Genomic DNA, 12,879 nt, shown 5'->3' on the forward strand with positions numbered 1-12,879 from the left:
TTTCTCAGAAAAGGAACATAAAATGTCACAGAGTTCTGTAGCTGCTCCTTACAGTAACAAAAATATACAAATAAACATGTAAAAGGAACTCATGTGCATTAACAATATCAATGATAGATGAAAACATTCACTTAAAATCTTTTCTGCATGTATAGCTGAAACAAGTTACCTGCTCCATCCATTGTGTACTTAAATCTCGGCTCTGGTTTGGCAGGTATGAGAGGTTCAAACTGGGGTGGCATCATATCCACAATTCTCTGGTGATATGACAACCTGAAAGTCAAAACCTAGGCTAAATATGTAAGGGAACTGGTGTGAATTGCTTCCAAAATTATATTGGTACTTAAAAAAAGACTTGCTCTTGGAGCTTTAACATATAGTGTCTTAGAACTAGATGTTAATGTCGAGAATACAGAAAAATGGCCAGTGCCTTATCCATGTGCGGATATCTCTTAAACTACGGCACAAGAACAATTTTTGAGTACTCTTCCATGACAGCTGAAGGAAATATTCAAATGGTTACAGAAACATTTCTTAGATATAAATGAGAAAACATATATTGCATAGCATAATTGGAGATAAAATGTCACAGTTATTTAGAGCCATAAATTGAGACTGTGGGGGAACATATTACTGAATCAGCTTTAACATTCGTGGAGGAGGAGAAATTAGAAATTATGCAATATTTATTTGCTAAAATCAACATAGGAAAAACCAAAAACAAGCAGATATTGTGTTAAATAAAATCACAGCCACATGTAAGAGTCAGTGTGACATGTGCAGATGGGCATGTCAAACGTCTGATGAAAAGTTGTTAGAAAAGGTAGAGGAGAGGGATCTATACACCTTACGCACATTGATACCATCTCCAAATCAGTCAAAGTTATTGTATTTTTATGCCACAGTTTCCCATCAAATCCAATGTAATTCATACATTTTCCATAAGAGATGCCACATTTCTGATGGTTTGAAACAGGTTCATGTATTATCTGGAAAATGTACTACGATAGCTTTTGTCAATGGCTGCCAAATTCCCTTCCACTAGTCTAAGTTTAGCCCAACATAACACACTGTTGACAAACATAATGTGAAGATGGCTTTACAGCAACAAATAATTCTACACACAGTACATTTATTCTTTAAAAGAAATCTTGCTGCACACCATAAGATGCACATAAAAACATTTTATTACCAGAATGGTATTCAGGCATACAGCCCACCATCAATGGCACATCTATATTGTGTATGTCTATATCAAATGACGAAATCAAACTCTGGAACAAACAAACACAAACATACACACAAAATTCGAGCTTACGCAACCGGCGGTTGCTTCGCCAGGAAAGAGGAAAGGAGAGGGAAAGATGAAAGGATGTGGGTTTTAAGGAAGAGGGTAAGGAGTCATTCCAACCCCGGGAGCGGAAAGACTTACCTTAGGGGGAAAGAAGGATAGGTATACAGTCGCACACACACACATATATCCATCTGCACATACACAGACACAAGAAGACATTTGTAAGGGCAAAGAGTTTGGGCAGAGATGTCAGTCGAGGTGGAAGTACAGATGCAAAGAAGTTGTTGAAAGACAGGTGAGGTATGAGTGGCGGTAACTTGAAATTAGCGGAGGTTGAGGCCTGGCGGATATCGAGAAGAGAGGATATACTGAAGGGCAAGTTCCCATCTCCGGAGTTCTGACAGGTTGGTGTTAGTGGGAAGTATCCAGATAACCCGGACGGTGTAACACTGTGCCAAGATGTGCTGGCCATGCACCAAGGCATGTTTAGCCACAGGGTGATCCTCATTACCAACAAACACTGTCTGCCTGTGTCCATTCATGCAAATGGACAGTTTGTTGCTGGTCATTCCCACATAGATAGCTTCACAGTTTAGGCAGGTCCGTTGGTATATCATGTAGGTGCTTTCACACGTGGCTCTGCCTTTGATTGTGTACACCTTCCGGGTTACAGGACTGGAGTAGGTGGTGGTGGGAGGGTGCATAGGACAGGTTTTACACCGGGGGCGGTTGCAAGGGTAGGAGCCAGAGGGTAGGGAAGGTGGTTTGGGGATTTCATAGGGATGAACCAAAAGGTTACGAAGGTTAGGTGGACGGCGGAAAGACACTCTTGGTGGAGTGGGGAGGATTTCATGAAGGATGGATCTCATTTCAGGGTAGGATTTGAGGAAGTCGTATCCCTGCTGGAGAGCCACATTCAGAGTCTGATCCAGTGCCGGACAGTATCCTGTCACAAGTGGGGCACTTTTGTGGTTCTTCTGTGGGACGTTCTGGGTTTGAGGGGATGAGGAAGTGGCTCTGGATATTTGCTTCTGTACCAGGTCGGGAGGGTAGTTGCGGGATGCGAAAGCTATTTTCAGGTTGTTGGTGTAATGGTTCAAGGATTCCGGACTTGAGCAGATTTGTTTGCCACGAAGACCTAGGCTGTAGGGAAGGGACCGTTTGATGTGGAATGGGTGGCAGCTGTCATAATGGAGGTACCGTTGCTTGTTGGTGGGTTTGATGTCGACGGACGTGTGAAGCTGGCCATTGGACAGATGGAGGTCAACGTCAAGGAAAGTGGCATGGGATTTGGAGTAGGACCAGGTGAATCTGATGGAACCAAAGGAGTTGAGGTTGGAGAGGAAATTCTGGAGTTGTTCTTCACTGTGAGTTGAGATCATGAAGATGTCATCAATAAATCTGTACCAAACTTTGGGTTGGCAGGCTTGGGTAACCAAGAAGGGTTCCTCTAAGCGACCCATAAATAGGTTGGCCATCCTGGTACCCATGGCTGTTCCCTTTAATTGTTGGTATGTCTGGCCTTCAAAAGTGAAGAAGTTGTGGGTCAGGATGAAGCTGGTTAAGGTGATGAGGAAAGAGCTTTTAGGTAGGGTGGCAGGTGATCGGCGTGAAAGGAAGTGCTCCATTGCAGCAAGGCCCTGGACGTGCGGGATATTTGTGTATAAGGTAGTGGTGTCAATGGTTACAAGGATGGTTTCCGGGGTAACAGATTGGGTACGGATTCCAGGTGTTCGAGAAAGTGGTTGGTGTCTTTGATGAAGGATGGGAGACTGCAAGTTATGGGTTGAAGGTGTTGATCTACGTAGGTAGAGATACGTTCTGTGGGGGCTTGGTAACCAGCTACAATGGGGCGGCCGGGATGATTGGGTTTGTGAATTTTAGGAAAAAGGTAGAAGGTAGGGGTATGGGGTGTCGGTGGGGTCCGGAGGTTGATGGAGTCAGGTGAAAGGATTTGTAGGGGCCCTAAGGTTCTGAGGATTCCTTGAAGCTCCGCCTGGACATCAGGAATGGGATTACATTGGCAAACAGCCGGTGTGGATGTGGGAGAGGAAAGATTGAGGACTTTTATTAAGGATAGGTGTTGACGGGTGTGTTCATTGGCTGAGTTGATGTGTAGGTGAAGGATTAGGTGGGTGAGGGCAATGGATTGTTCAGTTTGGAACTGGTATAGGGACTGATGGAAAAAAGGGTGGCAGCCGGAGATGGGAACTTTAAGTGTGAGGCCTTTGGGGATATTACCAAATGTCAGACAAGCCTGAGAAAATAAAATATGAGAGCGTAATCTGGCTAGGGCGAAGGCATGTTTGCGGAGGGAATGTAAATAAAACTTAATGGGGTCGTTGTGGGGGTGACATGGTATTAGAAGGTGGAAAGTGTAACACGAGGCTGAAATGAAAATGAAAATAGAAATATATGGGAAGAGATAAAGGTGAACTAGAAAGCAACTGGTGATCTGGTGTGAAAAAAGGCGAAATGTGTTGGTTAAAGCTGGGCTATGTTGATCCTGTGGTGAACTTGGGTTGGTAGACAACGATGTGCATAAAGGTTAGGTGGTTGTGTTGCTGCCAAAACATGTTAAAGGATGGAGAAATTCAGGAAAATTTCGAAAAAACTACTTGTAAATGTATTAAAAGGAGTGGTTTTGTGGTGGCAGATTAAGAAAATGAGGCTAACAATTGTCTGAGGAAGAAATAATGACGTTAAAACCTGTGAGAAGCGGCTTCAAATTATCAGTGACGTGGGAAAAACGGAAATGGAAATAAAGCGAAAGTTATTAAAACTAGCCGAAATGGTTGTTTCATAGGTGAAAGGAACTGTTTGTGGACTAGAAACGGTTGATTTTATAGTAGCGGTAGTGTTGAAAGACGATTTTTTTTTTGGTTATGGTTTGGAAGTGGGTAACGTATTATTGAGTATATATAGGCGGGATAAAATTGTATAGTGGATTACGGTAAAAAATGAGAAGGTAATACAAAGTGAAACTACTGGCAAAAACAGAAAGAGAAAATAAGACAACAGAAAAGATTTCGAAATGCAACAGTGACAATAACAAACGTAATTGTTGGGTTCAAATTAATGATATGAATAAAATAAAGGAAAACATTCCACGTGGGAAAAATATATCTAAAAACAAAGATGATGAGACTTACCAAACAAAAGTGCTGGCAGGTCGATAGACACACAAACATACACACAAAATTTGAGCTTTCGCACCCAGTGGTTGCTTCGTCAGGAAAGAGGAAAGGAGAGGGAAAGATGAAAGGATGTGGGTTTTAAGGGAGAGGGTAAGGAGTCATTCCAATCCCGGGAGTGGAAAGACTTACCTTGGGGGAAAAAAAGGATAGGTATACACTCGCACACTCACTCTCACTCACTCACACACACACACACACACACACACACACACACACACACACACACACACACACATATCAATCCGCACATACACAGACACAAGCAGACATTTGTATAGGCAAAGAGTTTCGGCAGAGATGTCAGTCGAGGCGGAAGTACACAGGCAAAGATGTTGTTGAAAGACAGGTGAAGTATGAGTGGCGGCAACTTGAAATTAGCGGAGGTTGAGGCCTGGCGGATAACAAGAAGAGAGGATATACTGAAGGGCAAGTTCCCATCTCCGGAGTTCTGACAGGTTGGTGTTAGTGGGAAGTATCCAGATAACCCGGACGGTGTAACACTGTGCCAAGATGTGCTGGCCGTACACCAAGGCATGTTTAGCCACAGGGTGATCCTCATTACCAACAAACACTGTCTGCCTGTGCCCATTCATGCAAATGGACAGTTTGTTGCTGGTCATTCCCACAGAGAAAGCTTCACAGTGTAGGCAGGTCAGTTGGTATATCACGTAGGTGCTTTCACACGTGGCTCTGCCTTTGATCGTGTACACCTTCTGGGTTGCAGGACTGGAGTAGGTGGTGGTGGGAGCGTGCAAGGGACAGGTTTTACACCGGGGGCAGTTACAAGGGTAGGAGTCAGAGGGTAGGGAAGGTGGTTTGGGAATTTCATGGGGATGAAGTAAGAGGTTACGAAGGTTAGGTGGACGGCGGAAAGACACTCTTGGTGGTGATTTCCAATGTTGTTAGCAAAATGTGCGTGGTCCTGGAGATGTATTTACTGTGTCCCCCAACTCCAGAAGGCTGATTTTATGTGGTTTTTAATCCCTATTTATTACAACACTTCAGTTGCACTTTTCACTGTGTATTGAATGTGTGTGTATTTATATATTGTAAACAAATACCTCCATGAATTTAAAGCAACTAAGAAATGGCAGAAAAGAAGAAGAAGAAGAAGAAGGAGGAGGAGGAGGAGGAGAAGAAGAAAAAATGACAACATAAAAAACACAAAGTATTTTGAAACAAGATGAACTAAAAATAGCCAAATTTGAGCAGGCATACACAGAACAGAAAGTCCAGATAAAAAGGGGACAGAACAAAATGAGATCATGTCAATAAATATGGATTTAAAAAAGAAAGAAAAAGTTGCAGCTAGCAAGATTACAACCAGTAACTTCAGAATTACAAAACTTTTACAGTATGCATTCAGCTACTGAAATGTTTCGCCCTCAGCAGCACCCAGAAACCTTCCAATCACCAAATGCTACTTTTTGGGTTTTTTGAGAATTGTGTCACTGCTTTAGAGAACTAATCTCTATGCAGTAATCATCAAATCCTTATCTGCAAGGTCCCTCTGTTAAGAGCTAGATAGTCCAGGTTAAAAATTTTCCTTCTGCCCATAATGTCCTACAGTCTGGAGAGCTGCATTGTAGTAAAACACATGTAAGTCCACTACACACTTGTGAAGGAGAGAAAAGACTACAAATGAGCATACATGGAGAGAACTGAAAGTTGAAGTGGCCACGGATAAAGGTGTGAGTGCAGTAAGACTGAAGTGGTTCGGTCATGTGAAACGGGCGTAATCTGAGAGAACTGAGAAATGCTTGTCAGTTCTTGAGGGAATGTGCTTGGATGTCGAAGAATAGGTGGCTAGACCAGATAAAGAAGACTTTGAAAGGAAATAAGAGCCATGTGATGCTGTGGTGAGGAGGGAAATCTGCCAAGACAGAAACGGATGGTAGTAAATTGTTCAGAAGCACCCTACTCATCTTGGGGGAAGGACCCTAATGTGGCGACGATGATGATGATGATGATGATGATGAGAAAGAGGAAAGAGAAATGAGAAGTGAAATGAACAGTGCAATTAAGCACTAGGAGGGAAGACGTAAATGAGATGAGGAAAAGCAGAGAGAAGAGGGAGAGGGGGAGGGGGAGGGAGAGGAGGAGGGAGAGGGAGAGGAGGAGGGGGAGGGGGAGGGAGAGGGGGAGGGAGAGGGGGAGGGAGAGGGGGAGGGAGAGGGGGAGGGAGAGGGGGAGGGAGAGGGGGAGGGAGAGGGGGAGGGAGAGGGGGAGGGAGAGGGAGAGGGGGAGGGAAAGGGGGGGAGAGGGGGAGGGAGGGAGAGGGGTACGGAGAGGGGGAGGGGGGAGGGAGAGGGGTACGGAGAGGGGGAGGGGGGAGGGAGAGGGGGAGGAAGGGAGGGGGAGGGGGGAGGGAGAGGGGGAGGAAGGGAGGGGGAGGGGGAGGGAGGGAGAGGGGGAGGAAGGGAGGGAGAGGGGGAGGGAGGGAGAGGGGGAGGAAGGGAGGGAGAGGGGGAGGGAGAGGGGAAGGGGGAGGGAGAGGGGGAGGGAGAGGGGAAGGGGGAGGGAGAGGGGGAGGGAGAGGGGGAGGGAGAGGGGGAGGGAGAGGGGGAGGGAGAGGGGGAGGGAGAGGGGGAGGGGGAAGAGGGGAGATGATGTTGGAGGGGGAGGGGGGAGAGAGTGGGAGGGGAGGAACAATAATGAAGTCAATAAATTAATAATATACCAAATAATAAATAAAATTAATAACTGAAAGGACAGGTGTGATTTGTGTCAACAGAGGCAAGTCCAAGTGGGTTCAATTGGAGAGCAAGTACTCATCTCCAGCATTCAGGGAAACTAGTACAAGTGGGAGGGTCCACATAGCCTTTGTGTTGTAGCAGGCAATCAGGTCATTTGAATCCATGTGTATAGTATGCTCAGCAAATGGGTACTGGGTAGAGACTGGGTGACATTCATATATAAAACACAACACAGTGCAATGAAAATTCCCTTGAGAAGAATGACTTTAATTAAGTTTTGCTGCTCTTGGATCTGATCCTTACATACCGAAGGCACACTAATTTCCTGGAACGTGATAAGTGTTCTTGTACTAACATCTGAAGTGTTGTAGTCAGCTTTAATTTTAAGGAATAAAAGAGAAACGCTTTGATTGAACTCAGCTGGCACAAACATTTGCATTTTATTTTCCTCTAAAAAATGTGCACAAGTAACTAATGTTTACAGTGATGTAAAGTTGAGAGGAGGAGTGACTTCACTCTAGATTCAAGTATTTTGTTTTCCTCCTAATGTAATATAGTTCTTCCTTGCAGAGTAAGTTGTTGGTTGAACATTTTTCCTCATGAAAGAACACATTAGGCACACCTCTGATATACACTGCACAACACAATTAGAGGACCACTTTTTGGGAACCCCAAAACTGTCTCCCATTCTGATGAAGAAGTTTGAAATTTAGCTCAGAGGTGCAACCAAACTTCCTATGTAATGGTGCAAAAGCATGGTGCCCCAGAGCTCTGAAGTTTGTGTGAGCTGTAGTGATGATGAATGATGTCACAGTCATCAGATTTCACTACAATTCTGCCCCAAGCTACAATGGATATGACACATGATGTCACACCTCATCGACATTTCACCCCTCTTTTTGGTGTCTCTGTGGTGGAAGTCATAACTGCGATGCCTAGCACTGAAATCATATGGATTCCTTATGGATGGTCGACAAATATCTCGAACTCACCACCGCTCAGGATTGATACAAAAACGTTTTGGGAAGTGGTATAAAGGGCACCATGAAACTATCCCATCTTCAGTGACGTTCATTTCCACACATTTTGCAATCAGTAGCTGCAGTTTACTGTGCAATGTACAAGAGGATGACATTCTAAGCAAATTTTACCACTGCTCACACCACACGGATTATTTCACCCTTTTCTAAGGACACTGTGGGACTGCAACCCCATTGAATGTGACCTAACCCCTTTGGAGTGTTGTGTGACAACAAATAACAGCAAAAGATCCCTCTAAGCGTCCCAATTTGACAATACCACCGGTGCACCTTTGCTGGGCTCTTTAAAAACATATCTGTACAGAGACATCTCTCTACCAGTCTCTACCTGCCAGACAGACGGGCAACCCTTTCGACACCCCTCTTATTCTGTATGCAACCAGCAGGTGCCAATTTGGAGCAGGTTGCTTGTTCCACCTGCTGGTTGGGATCGGTGACTGAGTATCCCAGTACAGGGACATTTTTAAGGTGCTGAACAAAAGCACTTAAGTGGCCTTAGAGGGATCCCTCACTCATTCATTCACGTGTGTGTCAATGTCACATCACCCTGTACAAATTCCACAAGACAGAGTTAAAAATGGAGGCATGGACAAGCATAAACAACCTTTTCTGCTTCAAATCACATTCATATTTCATCAAATGGTTTTGAACAGTCCCTAGTTATCCTGTATACCAAAGCAAACCTTGCAGTCACGCAATACTTCAAAGGGGTGAGATCACATTCAATGAGGTTTCACCCCATGATCTCATTACAAAAAGGTTGAATCATACAGGATGTGTCAAAAGTGGCAAAATTTGCCAATAATGTCTTCCTCTTGTATATTGTACTGCAAATTGTTGTTTTTTTGTGTGAAATGTGTGAAAATGAATGTCCCTAGGGAAGGAGTGGTTTCACTGGCACCCTTTTATGTTGCATCCTGAGACCTTTTCATCTCAATTCTGAGCAGTGGTGTGTATGAAATGTTTTCCTCAGCCACTCATAAGAATCCTGCACAATGTCAATGTTGGGCACCACAGTCTTGACCTCCATCACTCATGTGTCGAACAAAGGAGTAGAATGTGGGTTAGATGGGGTGTGAGATGAGCTTCCCATCATGTGACACATCTACCATGGTGTTGGGCAGAATTGTAGTGAAATTTGGTGCCAATGCAACACCACTAACCCACCTTACAGCTCACATTAAATTCCAAGGTCTGCCCCCCCCCCCCCCCCCCTTGTGTCGACACCTCACTGCTGAAGCATCACCGAGCCTGAGGCTAACACCGCAGGGGGCCACAATTTTGCAGCTTTACATAGGAAGGTTGGAGGCACCTCAAAGCCAAATTTCATACTCCTGTGTCCCAATGGGAAACAATTACATGGTTTCAGAGAGGGTGTTGCACAGTGTATGTTTTTGTGACACCCCTCTCTTCTGTTTTTACCTTACTGACTTTGCTTATTTATAGATGAACATGGCATCTGTTTTTCTGTTCAATGAAAAGCCAGCCACAGTTACAAATTTAACTTGTTTTATTTACTCAATGACTATTTCAGGTCAGGACCCATTTTCAAATCATCATAACAGCTAGTCAGAATGGTATTTCTGAAAATGCAAAAACCATGTAAAAAATGTATACATATTATGAAGTGCAATGGGCCTTCCTCCCAAAAAAACCGGTAATCTAGTAAATAAAGAAAAAATTGAAATTTGCAACTTTGGCTCGTTGCTTCTTGTCCTGATTAACAGAGGTTGCTGACCTACAATTATTCCAGCATGTTGGAAGTTCGTCAATATGGTTCTATCTGCATACTCATTGCTCACTGCCTCAACTGTTCGTAGAGGAGTTGAAATGAGCTGTCACACATTTTCCCCACTTGGCAGGAACATCACAAAGAATTATATGCAGGAAAATCTACCATTTATTCAATTCCTGTAACAGTATCAGTCAAAATAATGAAGAATTATAAGCTGCAAATTTCCAAAAGTGCTGACAATTCCATCAGCTTGTTCTAGAACATTCTGATCAACTTTGCTTGACGAGTGGCTTAAGCAGTCTTTACTTTTCTCCACTGTAAAAACAAGTGCCTCACAAAGTAGCAATGTTTGCAACATATACTTATCAATGTACAATATCCGTCATCAGTTTAGTTCAAATGTTAATGAAATAACTACACAATTTTTAAAAGATTTTACAACATATTTATGATCTATTATACAGCAAAACCAGTCCAATATCCTCTTGATGTAATCAGTTTCACTGAAAACAAATAACACAAATGTACAAAGCTATAAACAAGACAGTTTATAAGATATGCAAGAGAGGGGACAGAAAGCTCTTATGGAAAACCACAGAAAAACACTGTACACCACATGGGGTACAAGTATGTTAACTGCCAGCCTACTATAATTTTTTATGCGATGTAGAACTGGTGGCTTCATTGTATCTGTAAATTATAAAACTGGGCTACTTACACAAAATATTTCAAGAACATAGAACATTCAAACAAAATACAAACAAATAATGATGAGTATTCACTTCCAAATGTTAGAAGAAGCATGAATAACATCTGTCTATAAAATACATTCAGTTGGATTAAATAACAGATTAAAGATTATTACATAAGTGTTACTCCTACAAGAAGAAAGTGGCTCCATAAGAGGAAGGTCATGAAGCAATAAATATTTACTGTGCATCACATAATATAGAATGAACAGAACTTAATTTACCAATCTATCTGGCTTTCATAGATTTTGAAAAAGCATTTGAGAGGGTGAATACAGAGCCTTTGGGAAATATGGAAAAAAACTTGATACCCAAATTACTTAATAAACTGCATTAACCGTCTGTGTAATGGAACTTGTATTACACTTGACATCCCCAAATACAAAGGAGAAAAGCTTCTAATAAACTAAGGTGTGAGACATGGGTGAACTTTATCACCCACTCTTTTTAATATTTGTACAGATGATGCCACTCAAACATGGACAGGCAGAGAGCCAGAAGGATTCAAACAAACAAGAATAAATATATTTACATATTATTACATGCTGATGTCACACCATATTAATGGTTAATTTCAAACTACAAAAATCAATTCAACTTTTAAACTTACTTGGAAAGAATTATAATTTGAGGATAGCTACAAATAAAACTAAGACAATGGAAATCCATGGGAAAAACAGTGTGATGCAAAATTGTAATTGTAGATCAGATTTTGGAACAAGTTCAGCATTAAATTACCTAGAGAGATATATTACTTTTGATTAAGCAGAATATTGAAAAATACATGAAGAAACACAAAAATGATATGCTGATGGGTTATAGATATACCTGTTCTACTGGCTGGCAGTGATCTCAGGGTTGTTAGGAAAAAAAGAGTCTAACCATGTTGAGGTAGCTGAAATGGAAAGCTTACAAGCAGGATGCGACTGCTAATAAAAACACCATAGAAGAACTCAATATGTTTGCAATAAATGACAAAATGGACAAACACAAACAAAACTGGAAGGAGTATCTGGAATGAATCGAAGAAACAAGGGTTCCAAACCTGCCCTTACAATACAAACACAAAGGAAAAATGAACATAGGATGGCCAGTTGGAACTGACCCCAGAACAGGTTGGTAGGTCTAATCTGTAAAAGGCAGAAGAAGGAGGAAGACAGAGAAGAGTCATTAAAAATAGTAACTTAGCATGTAGCCTCATAACGTAGTACATAGGTGTAATTACTGACCTGAGACACTTCAGCAGAACTTCACGAATAAATTTGGGTCGTGGATGTTCTGGATCAAGCTGAAGACAAGAATCCCAGTCTTCCCAACTCCATCGGAACTGGAAGTTACTCAAGTGATATGCAAACCAGTTAACAAACCTGCGAACAGTGGAAATGAGTAGAGGAATGTAAATTGTTTGTTTGCATGGCCAGCCTCTGCAGCAAGCAAAGAAATATTTGTTTTGTAAATAAAAACCACCTTTCCTTGCTGCACTGTATTTTATTTTTCGCAGTCATTTTTCGTCTTTTTTTTACTTAAAGATATCTTCAGTAGGATCTAGACTAACAGTTTTGTTTTGGTATGTATTATTTGTAGATTAGAAAATTGATCACGGCTTGTTTTTTACATAAATAAGTAATTACTTGCAGTTCTTTGCAGATGCCAACCAAAAACACAAAGAATTGTAAGTAATAACTTATTTAGATATAAAATGAGTTGTTAAATGTTTTGTAATCTATAACTAACACATATTAAACCAAAATTGTATTATTCTAGATCCCACTGAAAAAAAAGGGGGGGGGGCAAAATGCATCTGGAAGAAATAAAATACAGTTCCAAAATACAGTTCCACAAGAAAAGGCAGTTTTTATTTATGAAAAATCTGAATAGAATGAATGATACAACCTTATAATGAAACTTTTAATAGTAATCTGTCTGTATGAGGAGTATGTTCAACTTAGCAGTTCCCCCTCTACAACCTTTGAGAGTAGTAGTCTCTAGATTATTGTAATGCTGCATCCTACATAAGCGACAGAAGCAACCAAGAGTGTACAACTGCTTCAGGCAATGAAACACAACCACAATCATAGATATAGAGGTTTCCCAGGTGAGCGACAGCCGTGGTGCTGCTTGTACTCTGCTACAACTTGCGAAGTGTGAATTCAAATATAGTTGAATCT

General features: G+C 42.0%; 1 protein-coding gene across 1 annotated transcript in view; it reads right to left on the reverse strand.

Moving 5' to 3' along the window:
- LOC126281956 (nuclear cap-binding protein subunit 1) overlaps positions 1 to 12,879 on the reverse strand; it is a 186,743-nt gene that overhangs the window by 80,809 nt on the left and 93,055 nt on the right. Inside the window, exons 10-11 of the mRNA XM_049981328.1 lie at positions 11,941 to 12,078; positions 170 to 273 (exon numbers count right to left, since the gene is read on the reverse strand). Coding sequence (XP_049837285.1) covers positions 170 to 273; positions 11,941 to 12,078 — 242 coding nt within the window. The remainder of the gene's footprint in view (positions 1 to 169; positions 274 to 11,940; positions 12,079 to 12,879) is intronic.

The sequence above is a fragment of the Schistocerca gregaria genome, chromosome 7 (assembly GCF_023897955.1).
Source record: "Schistocerca gregaria isolate iqSchGreg1 chromosome 7, iqSchGreg1.2, whole genome shotgun sequence".
Classification (NCBI taxonomy): domain Eukaryota; kingdom Metazoa; phylum Arthropoda; class Insecta; order Orthoptera; family Acrididae; genus Schistocerca; species Schistocerca gregaria.